This window comes from Pelmatolapia mariae, linkage group LG15 (genome assembly GCF_036321145.2).
Source record: "Pelmatolapia mariae isolate MD_Pm_ZW linkage group LG15, Pm_UMD_F_2, whole genome shotgun sequence".
Classification (NCBI taxonomy): Eukaryota; Metazoa; Chordata; class Actinopteri; order Cichliformes; family Cichlidae; genus Pelmatolapia; species Pelmatolapia mariae.
In genome coordinates, this window is record NC_086240.1 from 39,555,097 (window position 1) to 39,580,703 (window position 25,607).

The 25,607-nt window shown below is 39.9% G+C and overlaps 3 protein-coding genes across 4 annotated transcripts; all 3 read right to left on the minus strand.

Moving 5' to 3' along the window:
* Window positions 1-717: 717 nt before the first annotated feature.
* On the minus strand, window positions 718-1,643 carry LOC134642785 (uncharacterized). The gene is made up of 3 exons (XM_063494735.1): window positions 1,634-1,643; window positions 1,167-1,453; window positions 718-1,047 (listed from the first exon to the last, which is right to left on the minus strand). The coding sequence occupies exons 1-3, from the start codon at window positions 1,641-1,643 to the stop codon at window positions 718-720; spliced, it is 627 nt and encodes a 208-aa protein (XP_063350805.1).
* Window positions 1,644-2,958: 1,315 nt separating this feature from the next.
* Window positions 2,959-9,182, minus strand: LOC134642910 (zinc transporter ZIP3-like). Its single transcript, XM_063494996.1, has 3 exons — window positions 8,966-9,182; window positions 6,301-6,616; window positions 2,959-5,998 (listed from the first exon to the last, which is right to left on the minus strand). The coding sequence occupies exons 2-3, from the start codon at window positions 6,505-6,507 to the stop codon at window positions 5,252-5,254; spliced, it is 954 nt and encodes a 317-aa protein (XP_063351066.1). The 5' UTR covers window positions 6,508-6,616; window positions 8,966-9,182; the 3' UTR covers window positions 2,959-5,251.
* Window positions 9,183-9,744: 562 nt separating this feature from the next.
* sgta (small glutamine rich tetratricopeptide repeat co-chaperone alpha) lies at window positions 9,745-24,918 on the minus strand. 2 transcript variants are annotated; one of them, XM_063494995.1, is made up of 12 exons: window positions 24,862-24,918; window positions 22,742-22,925; window positions 18,462-18,565; window positions 16,559-16,649; window positions 14,998-15,097; window positions 14,539-14,643; window positions 13,189-13,324; window positions 13,044-13,106; window positions 11,680-11,717; window positions 11,458-11,601; window positions 11,247-11,370; window positions 9,745-10,258 (listed from the first exon to the last, which is right to left on the minus strand). In XM_063494995.1, exons 2-11 carry the CDS (start codon window positions 22,839-22,841, stop codon window positions 11,259-11,261), a joined length of 993 nt encoding a protein of 330 aa, XP_063351065.1. In that variant the 5' UTR covers window positions 22,842-22,925; window positions 24,862-24,918; the 3' UTR covers window positions 9,745-10,258; window positions 11,247-11,258. The 2 variants fall into 2 exon arrangements, with proteins under 2 accessions (XP_063351065.1, XP_063351064.1); XM_063494994.1 differs by having other exon boundaries at window positions 24,781-24,889.
* Between the last annotated feature and the right edge of the window lie 689 nt (window positions 24,919-25,607).

Genomic DNA, 25,607 nt, shown 5'->3' on the forward strand with positions numbered 1-25,607 from the left:
CAAACAAACACTTGTCTCAAAGTTGTTGTGCTTTTGCAGTTTTTTAGTTGGAGCTCTTGGAGTTTAGATTATGTGGAATCCCCATGAGAGTATACTGGTAGAAGTTTTTCCAGTAGCAGGACCTGCTGTCTGTGGGTTTAAGGGTTGAGCTGAGAACAGCAGTGGACCCTGGATCTCTCTCTGAGCTTCTATCAAACTTGCTGATTGCTTTTAAAAGCGGCTAAAAACTCATCTTTTAAACTTGCTTCTTGGTGACTTTTTCTGTTTTGATGTTCTACCATTTTTGTTGTGAAGCAGTTAGTGATATTTATCTTGAAACATGCTATATAATTAAAATTTAACTGTACTTTAGTTAATACACAAGAACAAGCACAGTACAGCAGATATTTTATTCATTAATTTTGAACTTAGAGAGTATTACAGTAATTCAGAGACAAAATGTTAACAATACAAAGATGTTAACAGTGTACAGCCCGCTCTAACGGCCATAAAGGACATTTTATAGATGGACAGACATTTTGCTTTGAGTGAGAAACAGCAATAAGAATCTAAAGGCACTGACTGAACAAAGCTCAGTTTTTATCGCAGTGCAGAACTGGTGAAGAAGAGTATGTTCTTCACATGCACTATGTTAGATATGAAAAGCAGAGGGCAGTAGAGGCACATTAACTCTAACCAGCTGAAAGCAAGAAGGTTTTATTATTAACTGCTCCTGTTTCATTCAAGTGAAGACGCAAAAAAGCCATGCTCGTTCTTCATTTGCTGGCGGAAGAGTTTGTTTGCCAGTTCCTTCTGTTTTGCTGTGGTCAGATACTTGTCGAGCAGCACTTTATAGTGCTGTTCTGGGTGGCCGTACATGTTGGACATCTTCCAGGTGAAGTATGCGTTGTGGCAGTTCTCGTTGAGCTGATTGGCTAGCCACAGCCACAGCCTGGAGCAGGGAAGCAGAGCCACGGCGAAGTAAATGGGATCCTGATTCTCCATGATGTCTTTGTAATCAGACAAGTACTTTTTCATGACAGGGGTTGGGTTAATGTTTGACACACTCTGTGGATGTGACAAGTAGATTTAATTATTGACACAGGTTAAATATAAATTGTAGCAATGACTTCAAACCAGTAACATTCCAGTTAAATATTTGAAATGTTAAATGAGGTTGCTGAAGCTTTCTTACATTGAGGTTTTAACGTGCTTTCAGCATACGTCTTGTAGCTTTCATACCTATCCTCCATGAAATTGTGGAGGTCCTCGGGGACCTTGACTTTGTTTCTCATCTTATCCAACATGTCTGTGACCACCACCAGATAGTTGATGTCTTGGATTATGAATTTGACATAGTTGTCTGCCTGCAGGTCTCCAAGCTGCATGTGCTGTAGAAACGGTGTGTGCAGCGTGTTTTCGGCAATGTCCTGATTCTCGACCCACAGGTATTCATAGACATCAATGTTATTAACTGTGGGGGAGAATTTTAAACAGAATTAACCGAAATTCACATTTGCAACTATGTTACAACACATTTATAACCTAAACAGCCACTTCATGTTTTGACAGTTGATGTTATTTTCCTTTTGTTTGTTTTGAGGGTTTTTGCAGTTTTTCAGTGAGTAGATTGAAATATAAAGACATTTCTTACCTGATTCCATCTCACCGTACCACTCGGACGCTGCAGTACAGTCACACTGCAGGAAGCTTCTTCAAAGGTTAAGAACGTCAGACTGATGCTGCATTCCCAGTTTTGGTGAGTGGGTGTTTTGTAAACTGTAGTGTAATTAAATACATTTTTCACTTACTGTTCTAACTCCTTAGATGAGTCTTTTTTTTCTTTTATTTCACAAAGGGAAAAACGTCACACTGGTTTGACCTGTTTCAGTTGTTTAGCTCCCATCCTGTCAGCATCAGCACTCTTTTACCAAAGCGTTAAGCCAAAGTTTTCGAAAAGTGTGATTTTTGTCAGAAAGCTTGGCGGGTTGGCTAAGACTACGTCCACACTAGCCCGGATAGATTTGAAAATGGCGTTTTCATCTGAAAACACTAATGCAGGAGGTGAAAGGGATGGCTTCGCAGTATACAGATGAGTTCATGGTCGAATCAGTGACTGCAAAACAAGCCCAAATCACCCCCTATCTAATAGGCAATATCCTCTTAGTACAATAAACTTAAGAGGATATTGCACCTCATACCAACTGTCAACGTGCAGGTGTTTGTGCTCATACGCTGTGTTTGGTTTTCATCAAATGTGGTGTTTTTGCATTATAGCCAAACATCACTTTGGGCTTCTGTAACAAGGAAATTGTTCCAGAAATCTTGTGTTTGTTCAGATGCAACTTTGCCAACCTAAGCGATGCTGCCATGTTCTATATAGAGAAACCTGTGGAGTTTGAGAAGCAGCTCTTCCGTGTTTTGCAGTTTCTCTGAGCATTGCACGGTCTGAGCTATGGCTGAATTTACATCTACTCCTGGGAAGATTATGGCGATGTGTTAACACACACCTGAATGCTCCAGACCAGCAAACTGGCAAAACTTTTGCTTTCATGGAGGCGTTCATGCTCGCTGATGGTCAGTTATCAAGTGTATTTGATTAGCAGCATCGTGCTGCTATTTGCTCTCTACTTCCCATGGAAGCAGTAAGTGTGCACTGAAGGTTTTACAGGACAGTCCTTTGTTTTTCATGACTGCAGTCACCTGATTTCCTCTTTAACCTTTGTCTACTCATGTCCTTCAAAAAGTTTACAATTTCTAAGCCAGTTTGTTGTTCTGTGCAGCTGTGTTGCTTTTATCATGTATTATGCTTTTAACCTCTTTGTTTTTGACTCTGCTATCAGCAAACCGTATGGTGGTGATATGCCAAACTTGGTTCAGAGCACAGGCCTTAGGCTAAGTTCAGACTACAGTCTGACCGAACCAACAAACACTCAGGCTTCTGACAGACTGATTAGAGAGGAGCAACACAGCCATAAATGATAGTAATCAGTTTATTTCCAACTAATACACACACAAAAAAATCAACTTGCAAAACATATTAATGACATCAAGACAAGATGGCAAAAACAATCATAAATACAAACCTGATCCAGATCTCAATATGAACACATGAAGAAAGAAAAAGCCGCTAAAAGGCTCCAGTGTGTTTGTTTGGGGATTTCTGAGAATACAGCAGGAATGTAAAAACAGAAGTATGAGTAAAAGAGAAACTGAAGAGCTTTGACAAACTAATAGAAAATATCTGGGATTCACCTTTGGTTCACAGCTCTGGCATCTAGGCTAGGGGAGCAGGCTGGAGTTACTGAGGACAAATCTGATTCCATTTCTGAGTCCTCTAAGCGAAACGCTTTAGCTTGTTAATGAGTAGATGGATAGTAAATAAAACTATAAACATGGACGTGTTTGACTTGCATCATCAGTAACATCCCCGCGCGCTGATACTGCACCTCTGTCGTCTTCTTAACATCCAAATGTTTGAGTTGGTCTCCCAGTTTGTATGAAAACCTGAATCTCTCTCTACAGCAGTGCTTCTCATAGTGCAACAACAACAAAGATCACCAATAAAAAAGAATGTGGTGGCACCACCTCAGCCTCCTCCTCATAGCCACCTATGGTATAAATTTTAAAATCACAGGTGATTTTCAGAAAAGCCGACCAGGATTCAAACTCATCCAAGATTTTAGTAGATGCGCCTGCGGTACAAATTTCAAAATACTATGATGCCTTGTTCTCGAGTTATTATATTTGCAAACTCGGGTGTTGACGCCGCCCAACAATAGCTCATCAGCCTTTTATGGGTGAGGGTTAAAAAGGATAAGAGATGAATTAAAAAAGGTCAGCGAGCAGCATCAGAAAACACTTTTTTCTTAAAATAAAGTTGTTTTTCATGGTCATTCATCGTTTGAGAATCACAACTTTAAAGTCTCTCTCTGCATAGACTTTGTTACATGCAAAGTCTACGTAAAGATGCAGATTGACAGAAGTAAGATTGGACAAAGCGAAAATGTGAATGCGTATCCACAAAACTTCTGTGAAAAATTCACTTCACACTATGTTGAAAAAGCTAATCAGCTGATCATCATCAGTGACATCACTTTCCTGATGTCACAGACAATAAGAAATGGAGGACAAGCATTTGTATTTACAGATAGGTGGAGCGGCAAGATTCGACTTCACTTGGAGTTTGGAGAAGAGCCGATCAGGATGTAGTGTTTTATAAACGTAAGTACCACTCCTGTCTCTAATAAATAAAAACTGACGTTTAGTCCTGAAATTATGTAGAAACAAATGACCTAAAACTGGGAGGATGCTAGATGTTAGGAACAATATCAGTGAGATGGAATCCTGAGAAGTCAGGTATTACATACTACCTTATGAGGTATGACCAAAAAGGCCTGAGAACAAGTCTATAAAATCAAAAAACCCTACCATATTTAATATGAATCAATCTCTTGGTCAGTGTCATCATCTCAGACACATCCAGATAGTTTTTAGCAGAGCAGCTATTTTTAGATCTCTTGCTGGAAGCCCTGTTCTGACCCCTTTTTCCACATTAACAGACCACCAGATTTGCACTTTTCAGCTTCCCACAAATTAAAAACTGTTTAGGCTTATTTCGACACAGTGAAGGAGACAGAAGACGCTTAGTACAACAGGACCTAGCAGGTCTTTAATGAAGCAATCTAAAAATAGCAGCTGTCTTGAAAATGGTCTAGAAGTGCCCAAGAAGATGACCTTACACGTGAATATTAAATCAGTGACGGCTTTTTATTTTTAGAGGCTAATTCCTGGAACTTTTTGGTTACCCCACATATATATGTGAATGCAGCGCTAGCCCTATGTAGCAGTCGCCCCCTTCAACCTGCAACACCACTGCAGAGTTTCTAATGCGAGATTCAATCACTGTAACGGAAAGGTTTATAAAAATAAGTTAAAAACATTAAGCCCCTTTGTTTAGCGTCTCCAAGCAGCCTATAAAGATGGTTTATTATAGACTATAAAGTAGCTGTAAGGAAATTTGAAGTGTCCTTATATTACAGCTCCAGATGTGCAGCAGCAGCAGTCTCACTGCAGCCGGTTATAGATATTAGTTATTAAACACATAAATAAACTCATCCGTCCTTTAGGGGCAAAGGTCTGATTTTAGAGTAATTTTCTGTTTAAAACGCCACGGTCACTGCGAATAGAAACGCCACATGTTCCCGCCTCCCACAACTGATTGCTTCATTAAAGTGAACTCTTAGTATAGTTTGGCATCGCTGGGTGTCTGTCACCACTTGATGAAGACGAGAGCAGCGAGTGCGGCGTAGCCGATGATGAGGAAAAGCACTTTGAGCAGCCGGTCCTGTTTCTCCTCCAGCTCTCGGGTGAGGATCTCAAAGAAGGTAACAAACAGGAAGGTTCCGGCAGCGAGTCCCTGCAGCACCACGGACACTATGCTGCCCGCCAGCGTCTGGGCCGACTCGATGCCCATTCCCACCACCATGCCCAGCGGAATCATCATGCTGACTGTCACACCCAGCTTGGTGGCGTCCTTCATGCCGAGAGATGCCTTAGCTACGCTCACTCCAAGGGCAATGGCTGCCAGTGTCTCATGCACAGCCACGCCCAGAAAGAGGCTGCCCAGCTTTGCCCCGTCCTCCTGCAGGCCGAGCGCCAGGCCCTCGAATGCGGAGTGTGCAGACAGAGCGAGGACCAAGCTGGCCAGCCGCAGAGGCCCCGCCCCCGCCAGCTCGGCCGGGTTGAAGTGTCCGTGGTGGTGGCCGTGGGAGCGGTGACCGCCATTGCTCGGTGAGCCCCGTGCTGAGGAGATAAAAGGGGTATCATACTCAGAGTCGCTGCCGGCCTCGGAGCCGCCGGCGTTGAAAGTCTCGAGGTCGATGAAGGATGGCTTCTCCTTCCTGAAGGTGAGGACAGCCTGCTCTATAAAGACGGTGAGGAAGAAGCCGAGCATCATCATTGTTTCAGCCAGAGGATAATCGCTGCTGATCTTCAACTGCTGGAACACATCGACCACCTGAAGACGCAAAACGAAAACCACAACAGTAAGCCAGATAAAACTTTATCGTTATCTTAGTATTCTGAAACAGGACATCCTGAGGGAGCTGTTGCTATGAAATACCAATGACAACACAAACCATCAGAGCAAAGTCTTTGCTCTGATGAGAACATAATTTACAAAATGAACTTTGTGTTTTATTTAATCAGACTAAGACTTAAAAGTAGTGACTGAGCCCATGAACTCATCTGGAAAGTTTGGCTTCACTTTTAAGAAGCCAATGCAAAGTATGTGGGCAAGGTGAGAGGATGTGTGTTTACCTTATCTCTGACAGCGGGAAGCAGAGCATTGAAGCATGTTGCGAGGAACACGCCCCCTCCAAATGAATTGCACAGAGACAATGGCCTCCTGTATCTCTGTGCTTTATCATAGTCAACGAGCAGGAGACGTACTGGGACCAGCACACCAGCCAGCATAAGGCCGAACAAGCCCAGCAGGCCAAGCAGCTTGGCCACCAGGATCTGCATCCTGATGCTTCAGAGACACTAGAGCGAACGGAGCGGTGAACACAAAGTCATCACACACGCCTCCTGTCTGCTGCTTCTGATGGACTTTACTGGAGCTGCTGGGACATCTCTGCTGGTTTCAGTGGAGGAGACACAGGCAGATGATGGTCTCAGTGTACACAAGAAATAATCACATGTTGCACTGGTCTGTGCTGGAAAAATGCATCTAAAGATTCTGACCGACAAATATCCCCCATATATATTTCACATCTTTCTTATACCTTAATTGGGGTGTTCATCTTTCTTTAGTTCAATGAGTCAGTTTTGGCTTAATTTAGTATCAGGACATTCATGTAACATTAAGTCAGCTAAACAGAGACACATTAAACATGTTACTAACAGCAAACTATTATAAAATAACTTCTCATCTTTAGGTTTGGCTTTTCTTTCAATTAAAAAGCAATACAGAAGTTTGACATTTTATAGAGGAGGGTCAGAGGTCTAAGCCAGAGCCCCTGAGCAAGATGAAGTTACAGGTTAACCGGTGTTGAATTCAGTAAATGTTCTCATTGCCATCATTATTTTCCCATTATATTATTATGACATGAGCTTCAGTTATATTTGCACAAAAACAGAAAAGTCCTTCAAAGACCTGCTTTTTAATTTCACAGCTTAAATACATTCAGAGCTGGTAATTTTTCACTTTTACTTGAGTAAATAAGTTGAATCGGTATTTCATCTTCTACCAGTTTTTAAAAAATACAAGTATCTGTACTTCTAAATGAGTGAAGAATATATGTAATTATACCATATATATTATGGGGAATATATAAAAATATAGATTTTATGCATTACCACCACCTGGAAGTCGATATTTTTGCATATTAATATAATTTTAACTCTTATATTAAATCTTATATTAACTTTCGAACACTTTATGTACATCCCAACTTACACTACCAGTAAACTAATCAGAAGTATAGTAAAGTGAAAATAAAGCTGACATTTAATTTACTTGAGTTTCTTTGTAATGGAGCAACACAAAAAACAGCTGCAGAGGTCATCTCTTATGTACTGAACATGGAACAGGAAGTCTCTGGCTAAAATCTGGTTGGATGAATCCAGGTGCAGATGTATCACAGCTTAATCTGGTTGGTTTGTTAGAGTCTGCATTGTTCTTTTGTGAGGGAATGCCAACAGTTAAATGCCTTTTTGGTGCCCTTTGAGTTTATTTCCTGGTTTGTCATTATTTCCTCCTAAAAATCAAGTGTATGATACACCCGTTTTATCCTCACCAGTTAATCTGGATCACCGGTGCTGTGCCAAAAAGTGACTGTCTGTCAAAAAAGTATTGCTGACATTTCTATACGTTTTCTATGTTTAATGCCGTATTATTGCTTATTTTGGTAAACAGGCTGACGTCAACAGGATTTACAAAGGGTTATATGTAAAACAAAGAAATAACCTGTTTTGAAAGACTGTAATATTGTAACTACTTTGTATTCTACACTAATTTTAATTCAGCCCTATTTGGGTTCCTAAAATCCTTCCATAGAACTGCTTTGTTACATTTGTCGCCATTCCTGCTGCACTCTTGGCCACATGTTTCACTTTTTAATCTCAATCTCAGTGAGACTTATCTCCTGAGTTGTCGCCTTAACACCAAATAGCAAATATGAAACAGTGGCTTTGCAGGTCACCTAAGGCAACAGTTTAGACACCACTCATGCTATTAATAAATTAACTATTATCAAATGTTTAATTTACAAACTTAAATATAGCGTTTCGGAAAAACTGTTACTGAGGGAAAAATGATCTGAATGTTAGGTCATTTGTATTGTCATATGTAATTAGAAGGTGGATTTTCATTAGTTAAGTGGCAGCCATTAAAACGCGTCGTTGTCGCCTTTGACACAGTTACTGCCTTTAGTCAGAACACAAACAGCCTCTCTCACTGTGGAGATTACTCCATTCACCGCTTTTTTGTCCCACTGGTTTTATCCGTTTTTTAATCGTTATATTAATATATAATATGATGCGGGAGAAAAACACGTCAAACCACCAAGCGGGAATACGTGCTACTTCCGGTGGGTAATTTCAAAATAAGACAACTGGGTCCTCCTTTACGTCTGACAGTCTAATCAATTTGTTTTTATTATTGTAATTCAGCGTCACAACTTGTAATCACATAAACAGACGTCTTTGATCCCACTTCATCAAGCGTGTAGAACAAAATTGAAAGTTTACACAACGCAAATAACCGCACCGTTTCCGCGCGAATACTGCCTAACAGCGGCTAACTTGACGCTAGCATTAGCTTTCTGTCATTTGTTCATGGGGGGCTAAAGAGGCTAACAAACTGACGTGTGGCGCTCAGGTAGGGAAAGCAGTTGTTTTCCTTTGCTGCTCACGCTTAACAGCGGCTTTAGCTCCGAAACAACAAGATAAACCGCAAATATCACTCAAACACCGTGTTTACCTGTTAGAACATCCGCTCTCATCTACTGCAGGTTCACAATAATACTTCCGCGTTTACATCACGCAACGCAAACCCCCGGGCGTGATGACGTAGACCACAAACAGGGTGACGTGCAGTGTCCTGGCGTGACAGAGGATGGAGACGCACGACCCCTGAAAGGATCAGCCGAAGGAAAATCGTTTTAACGGATTTATAAGCATGATATTTTTTTCACATATTCCGTTATACAAAAAATATTCAAATTTGACATACGTGTAATTTCTGTAATTTCTTTAAGGTTTTCAAAAGTGCTGAGTATTGTGTCGACCATGTTGTTATACTTTTCGATTAGTGTGAAATTAGGTTAAGAGTAGTTATTGAATAAACTGGACTTTCTTTTTTTATTCCTTTGAGTCATGAGAAATGGCAAAACTATGCCATTCCTACTTCTATTGTCATAAGAACGTGTTTCCTTCTATAATTTCTCCCCTCATAAACGTGTATGTTTTCTTCTAAATATATCTTTCTTTCAATATTTTTTTTAAGTTAACCCATCTTACATTTGACACTTAATTAAATCATCTAGTCCAGTGTTTTACTGGACCCAGTAGACTTCTACTTTTGGAACCAGGTATTGTTTTTTTCTGATCCTGGCTCTTGATTTGTCTTTTTGTGATTTTTTTTTTTTAACTAAATCAACACTACAACCCGGAGCAGCTATAAGAAGAGACTTCACTGAAGAAGAGGAGCTGCTGGTTTTGCTGGTTGTAAATAGATAACCACACTTTGGATGAGAAGAGTAAAATGTTGAGATGGTCTTTTTATTTAAACTGTGTTCAAACAGCCTCCCTGGTGCCTCCTCAGAGCTTCATGTGACCGAGGAGTTATTAGTTCATTTACACTAAATTAACCCTGACACTCATCCTCACACACATACACACACTCATACTCTGACACACCCATCAAAAACAACAAAATGCATTTAAAGGTACACTGTGTAGTTTTTAGAGGATAAGACTTTCCAGGTTTCTACAGTTGTTTAACATCTGGTGTCCAATATCCTATAAGAACTTCTCTGATTATTCTGCGTTTGATCTAAAAACCACACAGCCGCAGGAAGTGGGTGGAGTTTTCGGTGATGTGCCTCCTGAATGACGAGGGAGGACTCGCTTGCGCTCTCTCTCTCTCATGCAGGAATTAATCAGAGATGGAAAAACAGAACTTCCTTCGAGTCCTCCGAGTTATTATGATCCAGATCAGAAAGAAAAAAAAAGGTCAGACAGTGCGTGCTCCTCCTCCATAAACCTGTCCCACCTGAAACAAACAAAGAAACAAAAATATAAACCCTGCCAAAAGGAGAATCAATTAAGTCACAGCTCCACATTACAGGATGACATTATGAACATCTTTCTCATGTCTTGAACAACACATTTTTTTTACTTGAGTGTAAAAGTCTTACACGATCAATATGGTCGCGCTGTATTTTCAATTATTAGTCTTTGTGTGTCTATGAGGATTCACGTTAAACAGAGGCTATCGGGGCAGAGATATAGATTTTAACTGAATGTTTTTACAGCTGAAGGTGAAAAACATGTAGAATCCCTTTTATCTCATAGATCAGTGTGTTATAGTGCATTTCCTTGCATATGACTTTATCAGTTCCAGCTTTCAGTGTCCTCCTCCTCCTCAGTATGTTTGCTGTTACAGGCAGATATTCAAAACTTCATTCTAAGTTTGAGGTGAAGGCACTGCTAGATTTGCCTGGACATTGTGACCAACGCTGGGGCCTCACAGGAGGCCGTCACCTCTCCAGCAAATTTACTCTGTATTTTATTGTTAATCTGCTGATGACAGTGATCACTGACATGATAAAAAACCATTTACAGGAAATAATGACAAGGATTATGGTTCAGTTTCATGTGGACAGACACAAGCTAAATTTAAGCTACTGTTCTAAGTTTGTGCTAAGAACAAACTTTAAGATTGTAAATATGCCCAGGAGTTCAGCGAATAGAAGTTATTATCAGGAACAATAGTGGATACATTGAACTTCGATGTCTTTGTTGCTGCGGTTCCATTTTTATGATAGTTGCCAAAAACGCAAAGAAAGGAAAATAAATCTTACATCACACAGACTGTGTAATTAAATAACTGCACTGTCTGAGCTTTTCTACGTTGCATGAACTATGCAATCATGCATGACTGGTTGTGACACCATCCGGATGAAGCTCATCTCATACACTGTGGATGAAGAACATCAGTAAGACCTGTGGTCTGTTAAACAGAATCAGTGTGTATTTACTCTGTGCGAGGGTCACGGCTGCTCCTCATTCCCAGAGCTGGGTGTCTGATTGCGCATTTGACTCCTCAGCTGTTCGATGAGTTCAGGGTTCTGCTGCTGCATCTGCTGAGCGAATTGCTGCCCTCTGCAGAAGCAAACAGAAAGGCAAAATCATCTGTTATTCATTGACACCACCAGCTTTAAAATGCAGTCCCTGTGCTCAGGTACGTACGCCTGGATCAGTCTTGATAAATCTCCAGGTGCTGCGGCACTAGGGGCTCCTGGTGCAGCCCCGCCTCCTGGGGCTGCACCTCCTCCCCCTCCAGCGCCCCCACCTCCCAGTCCACCATACGCTCCAGACATCATCCCGGACATCCTGGAAGATAGGACAGGAAGTTAACTCTGACAAACCACAGAGGAAGAATGGATTTCAGATGAAGTGAGACAGACGTACAGCTGCTGAACCTGAGGGTTGTTCATCAGAGACGAGGCCTGCAAAGAGACAAGAGTAGGATGGAAAAATTTACTGAGCAGAAAGAAAAACTGTAAATACCTAAATTAAAAATAATGAGCAATGCTGATAAATTCTCAGAGTTCTCACTGTCTATGTAAGCTGCAATTTTATCACTGTTCAACTGTGTGTGTGTGTTTTTTTCTGGTCATTTCTGAAATTCTACACTTATTTAAAGGAGTGTCTTGTAATTTAGAGAAAATAAAAAACATTACTATACTAATGATATGCATGGCTGTTGAGTCAACAGAACTCATTATATTGCTGTGTGCATGTATCTTTTAGAAATTAGTATCCAAGTGAGTTTTACCTACCAAAACTGACATGACACACACCACCACTATATGTGCTGTATGGACTAATAGGCATGTTATAGTTTCTGCATCTGAAAGGTCGTTAGGTTCTGACGAGGACCGAGTGACGCAAATTTGGCCATCATACAGATTTGCTTTGTGCAGTTGCGTGATTTACTATTGAAAATGATGATGAAATCAATCAAGTACTTTTGCAAGCTAATCAAATAGCAATAGCATGTGAATGCTATCGAAAACAGATTTTTTTCTAGCATTTACAGGAGCAAGCAAGATAAGGTTAGCCACCTACACTGCACCGACATGTTTACTGTCAATTAGGAAAGTTAGCCGATAACGTATTTTGCCAAAATCAGGAGACCTCATTCACTCAAAGAACTATATTGCTACATGAAACAGGATTCGATTTTGTGTTAGCAGAAAGACAAACAAAGACAGCTCAGGCTGGAGTTTGTGTGGCTTCCATGAACTGAGCTTGGCTTCACTGCCCAAAACTGGCTTTCTTTCGGCTAAAGTAAGCCACACTGATAATGTCGTACCCAATGCAGCATGTTGCTGGCTAACCTTCACTTGCTTGCTTATTATCAAAATAATTTCTGACTTTGTGCTTTCGTATATTAGAGGCAAACTCTTAGAATGTGGTCTCATCAGCGTCTTTGCTAAGGCTTTTCTAAACACTTAGTCGGACCTCATTATAGTCAAAATTTACAAAGGACTTAAATTTTGTTTGCACCAACCAAAGTAATGCCTAAAACTAACCATGCTCAGCGTGCACAGTGCACATTCATGTGACTATGGGTATTGACTAGCAGTTTTCTACTGGGCTAACTTTTCATTTCCCATTTGTACGATGGTTCGATGCAACAGAAAAGGTGATTTAAAGGAAACCGAAACAAGTAAATTAGCTGTGAGCTCTGACGAGTGCAACTGGTTCTGATGGCTGCCAAAACTCTGTGACCGCTTAGAAATGTTACAGGCCAAACACTCAGATCTCACCATGTTCATGAACCCGGGGTTACTCAGCAAACCAGCTAGATCGACTCCGCCCAGCCCTGCAGTCTGAGAGAACAGAGACAGATTCACGTAAACACAGTGCTGTCGGGAAGTCGGAAATTTGATCCCTCATCCTGCCTCTTCTCACCGGACTGGACGTGTCCATCTTCTCCTCTGCGATCTTCAGATTGGTTTTGTAGGTGTCATTATCTGGGTCGAGCTCCAAAGCTTTCTTATAGTAACTGACTGCTTCTGTGTGTTTGTTGAGGCTGGCCAGAGCCAAACTGAAACACAAGACGACAAGTCAGGACCGGAAACAGCTGAAAACAGAACGCAAGGAGCTTCCAGTTTTTCATGCTCTAATGCTGTATGTTTGTCTACTTAAACAACTGTAAAGTCCTGTATAACTGATTAAAAAAATAAATAAATCAATAATGTAAAAACTTTGTGGAAATAACTTTGTGCTGGCTGACTTTGGTTTTACGGCTGCAGCCAGCACTAACCTTCATTTTCAGTAAATCTGCCACTTGTGTTTAATAACTGACAGTTTTCTTCCAAAGACAAAACAGTGAAAAACTTGAATACTTCATAAATATCGTAAAACAAGATTTGTTTATTTGACCAGCTTCACAAAATCCAAAGATATTCAGCTTCAGCACAGAGCCTCATTTATGAAAACTGCAAACTTTACTTGCTCCTAAAATACTTTTACAAAGGCAGAGTATAAATACTCATCATCTTAAGAAGACACAATTTTTATATTTTATTTTACTATTCAACAGATAAATCCTAAGATCTGAAGGAGGTCCTAGGAGCCAAACACTGTGTAGAGCTTTCTTTTCTGATGCTCCAAGTCACTTATTAAGAAAATAAAAGTTATAGGAAAAACTAGAAATTTTTAAATTGGATCTTTATGTGGAATCCATTTGTTCGAAGAACCTGGTTTCATTTACGTTATTTTATCCCCAGTCTGTCTGATTTTAAAGGACATACAGACAATAATCCTCTGATGAGTCTGTGTTGCTAATTCGTCTGTTAAAAATAAATGTGTATATGTAATGGAGAAAACTACAGTCGTCTGATGCAACAGTGTCCAGGTTGCAGATCAGAATCAGAAATACTTTATTAGTCCCGAAGGAAATTATAGGTTACAGCAGGCAGCACGCTAACGGCGCATGCGCACTTACAAAGGAACCCTCTGACCAAACTTTACACAAACATCACATTGGGAAGACGTGTCAGAGAGGTAGGCTGATAGCAAAAAACAAGATTTGCTATTAGCTCCAGTCCACACCAGCAGGTGGCGCTGTGAGACGAGTCCTTGGTGTAAAAGGAAAGCTCCTCTCTGCTGCCTAAGAATAAAGAAATGCATTCCTGCAGTTTCCTCTCTGACAAACACAGGACATTTTTTCTACATGTGAGATGTTTGTAGCTTTTGATGTCAATGTGAAATCACTTCACGGCAACAATGAAAGACAAGGAGAAGATGCTGTCATACCCCATCCGCCCATAAGCTTTGCTATAGTTGGGGTCGATGCTGATGGCTCGTTCACAGTCCTGCACGGCTCCGGCGTAGTTCCCCAGCTTACTGTAAGCTGCAGCTCTGCACAGAAAAAACACAAATACTAACTGCTTCACGTGAACGTCAACAATCTGAACACAGCAAAACAACTGCAACAAAGAATTTGCATAAAACGTACATAAACAGCACAGAAAAAATCGTTTCTAAATATGTTGTCATGTGACAAGATGTGAAGAATTTGTTTTTTTTTAAAGGACCAAACTTAAAGGTTTTATGTAACAAAGTATGTAAAAATATCTAAAATGACAAAACAAGTGAAAACACATGAAAAGTGTTTGTTCTTTTGTTTCTCGTTCTTCATCAAATACAATTTTACTGTTTTTAAAACAAAATGAACAACAAATATTTAGTGACGCTGAGGAAATGCTGACCAACCTGTTGCAGTAGTAGACGGCATTCTGAGGGTTGATGGCGATTGCCTTCGAGTAAAACTCAACAGCAGCTGCAAAGTTCTCCACCTTCATCTGGTCGTTGCCTCCAGTAGAGAAAACAGAAAAGAACAAAAACACCTCACTCACCTGAGCACTGTGCAATAAACTTTATACAGCAAAGTCACTCTAATGTCATCTCTCATTTGCTGACCTTGCTATCATTAGCATTAATTATTATTACACAATATTTATTCCATTCATTTGGCTTCACTGATCTTTCTTAGTATTTTGCTGTGTAGAGATACCAATGCTATATTATCATGTGAAACATTTACATAGACTTTTATATTTACTTTTAAATGTTATCTTTACCTTTCTGTATTTAACTTTTTTTGAAGCTATTTATTTGACTTTATTTATTTTTTACAGACACTTTTTATGATTTTTTTTTTACCTTATTAAGTAAAGTTTTTGTCACATTACCCTTTATTTTATTGAGCTACTCTACTATAAGCTTATTTTTTTATTTTAATTGTATTTATTGTTTTGGCTGCTGGAATCTCCCAACTTCATTTTAATCCGGTCTTTAAGTGATGACGTGATGAATCCTGCTTCCGGGCCCAAACTACTCTGTGTTTATTAAGGCTGTTGTGTTTTTAACATGTTTTAATGGTTTGTACCTTGTTCTATTTAATCTCAACAAGCCCCTAAAAACAGTCAGTGATCACTGTCAGCCTCTCTCGGTTTTTACTGCCGCTGTTCATTTTACAGCTCAGTTTTTAAACCCTTACGCTGTAACTCCAGCCCAGCCCATGCAGCAGTATATTAATGACTAACCTGGTATTGTGGATGGATTATCTCAGTTGTTCTCCTGACTGAAGTTTGGTCCGTTTACAGCATCCTGCCATGCGATTGCATTTGTCTCTAACCATCAGGAACCCTCACGTTAACTTTTATCGAGTGGAAAAGTGTTAGCGTTCATCCTCCAGCTTCACTGTGTTTATGCTAACAAAGCTGTGTTGCTAGCGATCACGTAGCACATCATTATATACCAGCTAGCCCAACTTCAGTAACCCTACAAACGTCACTGCTGTTTAGTTTTCTGTCTTCATTTATGTTGGAAGTGATAGCAGAGCAGTACGTTTGAATTTTGTCAGAAATCTCTCAGTCAGAACATGCTATATCATGTTTAGGTGGAAGCTAGCGAGCTAACTTCCTGCTAACTTCTAACTCTGTTAAATGTAATCAGTTCTGTTTTCATGGATGCCTGGATGTTAAACTTAATTGCTACACCTGGTAAAGCAGCAACGCTGATCATTTTATTAAAGATGAAAGAATTTAGACAGTTTGTAACTCTCAGTGATGCCGCAGTGTTCGTTTGACTTTGGGACCTGAAGCAGAGTTTGGACCCAGGCAACTTCCTACAGCTTTCCAAAAACCTGATTCAAGGAGCTGCAGGTTAATTTGCATCATCTCTTCCTTGTAACCAGCTTAACCCTACAAATGAACAGAAAGACAAACTAGCTGCTCTAGATAACGTGTTCACACCAGCCACCTGGACTCACCGTCACTTTTGAGTCTTTCAGCCTCGGCTTTCTGTTCCTCTGTTGGGGAGTTTGGGGTGGAGTTGTTGTTGACCTGCGACTGAGCTGAATACTGTCAAACAAACAAACACTGGGTTAAATGAGACTTCCTGTAAAACAACTATTAAAAACAGACAGACGGACTCTTCAGGTGTGCAAGATCACAGAGAAACACTTAAAAAAAATGCTCATGTAAAATTAAAATTTGCTGCAACCTGCACTAAGGCGAGTGCTCCATTTTAAACGTTTAAAGAATGGCATTTGGATCTTCACAAGTAATGGCTTGCTTTGCCTTTTGCAAGCCACAGCAAATAATACTGATATTTATTATGCATTTCGTTTCAGCTCTGGCTTTGGAAGAACAGTGAAATTAACTCAGACTAGCTGCAGGAAATTGATGCAAAGGCCAAAATGTGCAGACTTGTCATCTCTGCAATAGAGATTGAAAATGTGACGTCATTTCCGGGGTAAAACCGCAAAGAATTGTAGGTACGAGTGGCAAGCGGTACTAGCGCACGCAGGCTTTCACATGAAAACAGTCACACAGCGATAAAAAGAAACACAAAAAATGGCAAGAAGCTGTTGTATTATTAACTGCAATAGCCACGGGAAGCCGACGGGTAAAGTGATCGGTTTTTATCGGATTCAGTTGCGGAAGAGAAATTGTTCAAGCCGTGTTTCCGAAGTAACAAAGAGCCGACGGATGGCCTGGATTGCAGCCATTCGAAGATCAAATATAACGTTCCAGAACACTCCAGCTCACATGTTAGTCTGCTCCAAGCATTCCCACAAAGGTAAGTCTTCTGTTGTAGTTATTACGTATTTTATCATAACATAATTGTTGATGTAGGTTACAAATAAGTCTTAATTTGAATTGAATTCGTTGCTGCTTTGTTCGCTGTGGCTTTGCGGGCTAATGTTTGTTGTGTTTTGTAGGAAAACCAGCCTACAAAATGCAGGAATGCGATCCAGACTGGGCACCCTCTATCAACCTGGGTCATACCGAGTTTAAAGCTGCTACCACAGCCAGATTTGATCGGTTAAGAGAGAGAGCGATATCAAAACAGCCACGAAACGTCCCGCATATATGTGCCCAAGTGTTGTATTGAAGCAATCAAGTGATGAATAAATGTTTTCCACTATGTTGTTTTGCAATGTTGGTTTTTTTTGTTGCATTGTTGATTTGTTTTTCACCGAAGCGTCTTTCCTGTAAGATTCTATAATATAATGAAACAATAATGCCAGTTATAAATAAAGACAATAATTGAATGAATGACGAAACTCATTTTTTCTATTAGATCCAAAAATGTTGTGTAACACTACAACCTGAAAGGACAAATAGATTGCGTTGTCCTGTACAGGAGGTAAAGGAAAAAATGTAACAACAGCTGTGAAATGGAATAGTCCAAATCACCAAAGTAAACTGGACCTGGGCTTGTTGCAGGGATCTGAAGTTACTAAACATTTTGTGAGTGTATGCACTCTCACTTAGGACCATATAATAATAAATATGTGCGTGATGAAAGTTGGGCAGCACGCTAACGTCCTTACTCCACTCTGTGTGCCCGTATGGGTCTGACCCTTTCACTCCTTTGATTTTTTCCTCGTACTATTTTTTTGCCTTTTCGTCAAGTCTGTCTTTGTACGGACCTGCCGTGTTCTCCGTCGTTTTGTACATAACTGTTTTTGGGGCAAATAAAATGCAAGTAGGGATTAAAACCGCAGAATTAATGATTACCGATGCTGGAAATGCTAGCGCTTGATGCAGTGTTTTGATTTTGTTGCCACTCGTACCTACAATGCAATGCGCGAAAGTCACGTGGTCTGTCAATCTCTATACAAAACTGAAACAGTTTGGAAAGTTGCAAGGGTTTTCTGTGTTTACCTTTGCTGTAGCGGAGGTAAAGATCTCCGGTAACGTCATGGGGACCGCGAGACTCTGGTCATCGGTGGAAACCTCAAACGCCGTCTCCAAACACTGAACAGCAACTGAAAAACAATAAGATCATGTCAACAACAAGCTGGTTCTAAAAAATTAAATAAAAAAGCCACACAAAAGGAAGAACGATTCAATCTGTCGTGATCTTTCAACTACTCCAAGATGTGGAATCAGAAACATTCCTGCGTGTCCTGAGGTCTTCTCACCTGTTGGGGAGTTGGATCAGGTGTTGGGGGAGGATAACAAACAGTCTGGGAGCGCGTATGGTCAGGTTTACTAACAAACTGCACAAGTGCAAACTTGGTTCTGGTGTAAAAGTATTGTCGATATTTACTAAGAGAGCACAATGACAAGATTGGGTATAAGGGCTGGGAACTGAGGTTTGTTGTGACTGACCCTGTTGCACATCTATTTCTGGAAGTTCAGGGAGGAGAGTATTTAAGTCAAGCACACAAACTGATTTACTAAAATTTGCATGTCTTATTTTTTGCACTTGATAATGAACTGACTGACAGGGTTTAAAAAGAAAGCACAACTTTTGTAAATCACCTGTAAAAATAAACACACCTATGAGCGCTATTTGGAAATTGCGCTCACATGCCATCTTGCCCAATTTAGTATATCTGGCCCACAGTGAGGTACTCTCTTGGAGCATCTGGCAGAGGCTGAGGTCCTTTTCCATCCTCTGAGGGGAAAAGTGGATTAACTGAGGTCAACAGAGTTAGTTAAAAAGCTATTTTGTGACTGGACTTATATGCAGATGATGTTTGTCTTGAGCTCTTCGAGTGTTGTGGGTTTTTCCTGGTTGACACATAGATAAAATGATCCAACTGTTCCATTAGGTGAACCTCAAATTCAGGAGAAACAATGAGGTGTTCATACTGATTGAAGCGTATTGGACCAACTCTTTATCCTCTCAAGGATACTTTGAAGTGATGGTTTACTCATCTAGACACCATTTGTTTTGTTATTCTCGAGAAAGTATTCAACAGCATCCATGTAGTGTTACAGCATGTGTTACATGTGCTATGCGAGCTATTTGGTCTCTATACTACTGCAGTGAACCAATGGCTACAAGGCGAATTAGTGATGGCAATGCAAACTGCCAGCCTGCCCTATGTCACAGATTCTATTAATAATCTTTGTGGACAACACAGAGCAACAGCATTCAGCAGGTGAAGGGTGTCAGGTTTAGTGGTCTCTGGGATCATCTCTTTGCTCCTTGTTGATTTATTACAATTCAGTTTTATTCATACAGCACACACAACAGATGTCATAAGACACAGTATATTATAAACAGAACACAAAGAACAAAATTTAGAGAGTTTACAAAAGTTAATGACATGCAATACAAGGACGCTGGGAGTGAAAAGAGGGGAAAGAAGGTGATGAAGAAGCGCTGGTTTTACAGGAGTTAAGCCCAGTATCTAAAGGCTCTGGCTGCTATAGTAAAGAATAGTTTTAGCCAAGTGGGTAGCAGCTGGGATGTAAATAACAAATCCAAGTTCAAGGTCAAGATTTCTATTCAAAGACTGATCTAATGTGCACTCTTTGCCGGGCAGAAGTACAGATATTTTTTAGCAGAAGTACAGAGACTTGTGTTAAAAAAGTGAAACAAAAGTGAAGTACTGATTAAATTTCACTCAAGTAAAAGTGAAAAAGTACAGGCTCTGAAATGTACTTTAGAGTAAACAGTAGCTCCTTTCTACCCGCTGTTTTTGCCCAAAGCTAAGTAAACCTGTGCTAATCCTCGTAATGACACAATAATATTATAATCAGGAGGTAAAGTGGAATTTGCCAGATGGGTAAGCCTGTAAGCCATCCTTTATGTAACTTAATACTGATCATAGAGCTGGGCGATATAAGACTTTTTCATATCACGATATGTTTTTTTCATTTCTGGCGATAACGATATATATCACAATATAAGCCAAATAACTATATTTGTAAGATTTTACTCGTGCCGTTGCTCACGAGTAAAATGTGAAATAATCTGCAGCTTGTTTTGATTTAAATATTTATTTCCCATAATAAGTTTAACAGGGTAGATGTACTTAAGGAACATGAGACTTCAGTTTCAGATAAATAAAGGCAAATATTGCAAACTACACAAAAGGCAGCCGCTAAAGCGTTTAAGTTTCAAAATAGAACAAACAAAACAGACTACTAAATTGTCAATTCCACTTAGAAACAAAATATTAATTCTAAAAATAAATCTTAGTTCGTTTTTACAGAAGAACAGACAAAATTGACTAACTTTTGTCAATATCAAATAAACTGAGAACTAAAAGGAAATTGTCAATCTCTCCTTGTTGTATAGCTTAGCTTTTCAAACAGTTTTAACAGTGACTTTAGTCTGACAAAAGCCGAATGACGAATTAGCGCTTTCAGTCAGAGATTGAGCATGCACCGGTTTATTGTATTTCCAGACTTGCTTTCGGCACAATTTACAGTGCGCACTACTCTGTTTTTTGTCAGACTTGAAATAGCCGAAATACCTTCACACTACGGAACTTCTATGGCCCTTCCGTTCGACAATCTCTCCGGCATTGGAACCATCATCGGTTTTTTTCTTCGGTAACCTTCGCTCACGCTCTCGGTTGATTTTTCTCTAGTCGGCAAACTCATTTCCTTCATTACCTGGGCAGCCCGGCTGCAAAAACAAATACACATGTGCGCCTTGGCACTTGTGCTGTACGTAACAAGTCACGTGACGTGACGCTGCGGCTGTGATTGGTTCGGCTCTGCGCTACTTAATTTGGATTGGTTGTTTTTTTGGTTTTTTTTTTTAAGAGGACAAGAGAGATGAGGCCTATCGCAATAGTTTAATTTTTCTATCGAGAAAAAGTTATTTCGCAATACATATCGTTATCGTTCTATCGCCCAGCTCTAACTGATCATAAACAAAATAACTGTTGTGCACCAGCCCAACACAGTGTTTTACAGTACAGCAAACTAACTTGTTTATCCTGCATTAAACGGCAGGATTTTATGCAACATGCATTCATAGACACGATGCATTCGTGCATCATGTCTATTTTGCAGGAATGTTACACATAGCTTCACACAATATATAGTATTTGATTAAAAAATCAGGACATTACATGTAGCCTTTATATCCAGCTTGTCAATTAATTATCAGTTTGTCTATTTGTCGGTGGGCAGTCCTTACCTTCAAAGATAACCCCTCTTCCTCCTCTACTGTCCTGTTTCTCCTACATCTTTCTCTATCTCTGACTCAAGTTATCTCTCACTCTTTTCTCTCCCTGGGAAATACAGCAGCTGGACCTTTAGGTAGCAAACACAATCCATGACAAACTGCACAAGAACAGTTTGTGTGTTTACTGATGATTGTTGAGCAATTACAGAAACGCTGCATTTGAAAATACCTTCCACTTAACATGTTATTCCCTGTATGCTCGCTCCTCTTCTGTACAACTTAGGGATATCTGCACCAAGAACACCACTGGATTGTTCTGCTCCACTTAGCTCTATAAACAATGCCTCTTTCATTTCTTTGTACATGATACAACCTGGTGATGGATACACCAATAGGACTGTCTTTTATGTGCTACTGGTCCCAACTGGGCTACTTGGCTCAAATCCGTCTGATGTTTGAAGGCACAGATTAACGTCTTAAACCCAAAGTAACAAACCCATTTTGAAAATTTAAGCAGTAAAAAATACAGATTTGTGTAAAAATGTAGAGAGTCAAAGTAAAAAGTTGTCATAAAAAACCAATACTCAAGTAAAGTACAGATACCTAAAAATGAGTTACTCTGCTTAATTTTGAAGTATTTTTACTTCTGCTTCCTCTGCTGCTCCTCCAACCCAGGCTCAGACATATGAAGCCAGACTATGTGTGCTGTATACTTATATATGTTGTGGAAAGAAATATTAAATTGAACTTTTTTTAGTGCTGTAGCTGACTCAGTCAGAAAATCTGCTGGCATAACAGTCAGTGATGATTTTGACTAAGATCACAGTCAAATGGAGTCACAGGAATTTTGAGCTTTTGTAATAAAAACAAATATAATAATAATAATTTCATACATTATGATCTCCCTGGTCCATGGTTATAAGACACTACGACACACCGCAGCAAACCACACAAACTCTGAACATCATACTTATTCCCCACGAGAAAGTTTAAGTGTGCATTCTGAGTCAGGAGAGAAATGAACTGAGCAGCTTCATGTTCTTCTTCTTCCTGTCTGAGGACTCACCTTCGAGACTCTCCTGAGCATCTGAAGACAGAGTCCCTGACTGGAGCTGATCATGGAGGAACTGGATGATGGAGAAAGCGAGGCGTTTGTTGTCTGTCATGGTGGCAGAGGTGCTGCGTCTCTGTGCTCACTGAGGGAGAGACACCCTGCAACTAAAACCTTGTTTCCAATAAGAACCGGAACCCTGTAAACGTACATAATGCATGCAATGAAATCCAAATCATTTAAATGCCGCTTAAGTATTATATGAAAATAGTGCAGTGCATTTGTTCATTAAAAAGAATATGTGCCAACTTTGAAATTGATGTGAGCAACATATTTCAGCAAAGTTTGAATACGTACTACATAACCTCTTCTTTTAACAACACTAAGAGGAGATCAGAGGGTAAACACATGGCATATCAGTAATGTATTCTGAGCCTAAAGCCAGAGTTTTCAAGCTTACGAGTGTGGCTAACTTTAGTTGACTATAGGAATTTATGTTAAACACCTTACACGATACTGACCAAACCAGAAATGTTGCCGAGCCGGCGCATTTACACTATAAAAACCAGTCTGTTTTCAAAACTGTGCTGCCTGCAGGCCAAAGGGTCACAGGAAAAGGTTTCCAGCCTTTTCCCCTCATGAAATTTCTGCTAGCTCTCTAACTCTTTCTATCTCACACACTGCAGACCCCATCTTTAATTCTGAAATACTCAGCATCAGTAATGCCCCCTTTACACCTCATTATGTCAGTAATTAATCTCATTAGCTGTCAGATATCGCAGATGTGTCTGATTTTTTTGTTAAATCACATCACTCTCTATATGTAGACATGCAGCATGTATTTATATGCAGGCATACATTTTGTTATATTTATTAGTTTCTTTGGTATCAACCAGGATTGAGTACTAACTTTGATGTACTTTGATCATACCTGCTTATTTTGAATTTGATCTCTGCATGAAAGAATGCCTTTATTGTCATTGCACAAACTTCTTTGTTTCAGCCTCTGCTATATTGCTGTTTGGGGGGGGGGGGGGGGGGGGGCGTAAAGTTTAGTTGTCTGGGTATTCTGCCAGATAATGCTATTAATGATGCATTAACACCTTGTACCAACAGTGATTAATGCTCGTCAGAGACATGGATGTACCTTCTTTCCACCACATGACGACTATGTATGTTTAGCCACCCCCTTTTGTATTAGCATGGAGAATGTTCTAGCAACTCGAGCACTGTGTGAGCAGAGCTAACGTTAACCACCTTTGAACACAAAACCATTACACAAACAGAAGAACAGCTGATGCAGGCTGATAAAGGAGATCTGTCTGTCGTGTTTTAAACTGCTCAAATCAGTGAAGTTTCTGAGGAGTCACCGCAGACACAGTGACTCAAGATCTCTGGCTAATTTCTAGCTTAGCGTGCTAGCATACCAGTTAGGACAACTACAAATCAGCACACATCTAAGGTTTATTTGGCTCTTGAGAGTATACGTTACGCTTAAAAATGGGTTTCCTGGAACTGCTATGGCAAATCTCGCAGTCTAACGCTATTACTATAATCGGTACTGAATTAGGCGGTTATGCTGTATTGGTGAAACCCTGAAAACTTAAGACTACAGCTGACTCGTCGGACACGAATTTATCTCCTTTGAAGTTAACAAGCAGCTGGTTTATCTTCCGACAGAGCATGACTCGAAATGGAAAGAATGTGTCAACAAAAGGACGAAGCTGATGCTAAAATGCTTGTATTTAGTCAACCCGTGTTACTTTCTGTATGCAACACAGGCCGGATTTGACAGATGATTTCGAGAGTTAACTATGTCTTTAAGTTTCCCTCTATTACACTTGAGGGTCGCTCTAGATTCTAGAAGAAAGACCACGATGTACTGCAAGAGATTTGAAAGGAGCTTGGCGTGACGTGTTCGTCAAACCACAGCGGCACGATGCTAACGGGTGGCTAGCTGATCATATTCCTTTGAGTACATAGGCGCTGCTTTATAAATAAACCTTCCACGCTGCCAAAGCGAGGCTGACAATACAGCTAAGCGTTTCTCCTACCTGTCGTCTCCGAGTTTCAGATGCGAATTAGTCCTAAAAAAGAGAATTTACGTTTGCTTAGCTTCTTTGAGGAACACTCACTCAGTTCGTTCATAAGCTTGTCGCAGAATGATGTCATCATGCGAGGATGCAGTTGAGGGGTCGTAATATTTTTAGCGACCTTACTCACGGCCACTGTATTATTTATTTTTTTAAATTAATTATTTATTTTAAATTGAACATACAAAGTCTGGCAAAACACACAACTGTGAAATAATAGAAAAGAAAAAAGAATAATTTAACAATAATAAAAACAATACACTGAGGGTTTTAACACATAACACAACTTATAGCATGTATGTACTCTTTGTCCTGGGCCATTCTGAAGGAAGCTTAAACTTCCGTCGTTCTTACGCATCTTTACAGACACTAAAATTTGAACCCGACAGGGGCGCCTCCAGAATTTTTTCATAGGGATGGCCATATGGGGACCACTAAAAATATCAGGGTGGCACACAAAAATAGAATTTCTCCTTTTATTATGCTGTTATCAAATATAGGTCACTTGACCAAAAAAAAAAAAAAAAAAATCCCCCCAAAAGACAGAAAGTAAAGAATTTTATCCAGTAGACTTGCTCATTTTTCAGGAAGTGATGCCTCCAACCGAGGCATCCTTTTTCTTTGTTTCATTCTTCTTTATTATTATTATTGATATAAATCTGGCCATTTTCACATGACAGTCACTTTCAAACTTTTTTTAGAACTGCATTTTTTTTTAAAGGAATAGAAATGGAGGTACTCCAGATATGCAAGAACAAAATGACCCTCAAAGGGAGAAGAGTCCATTT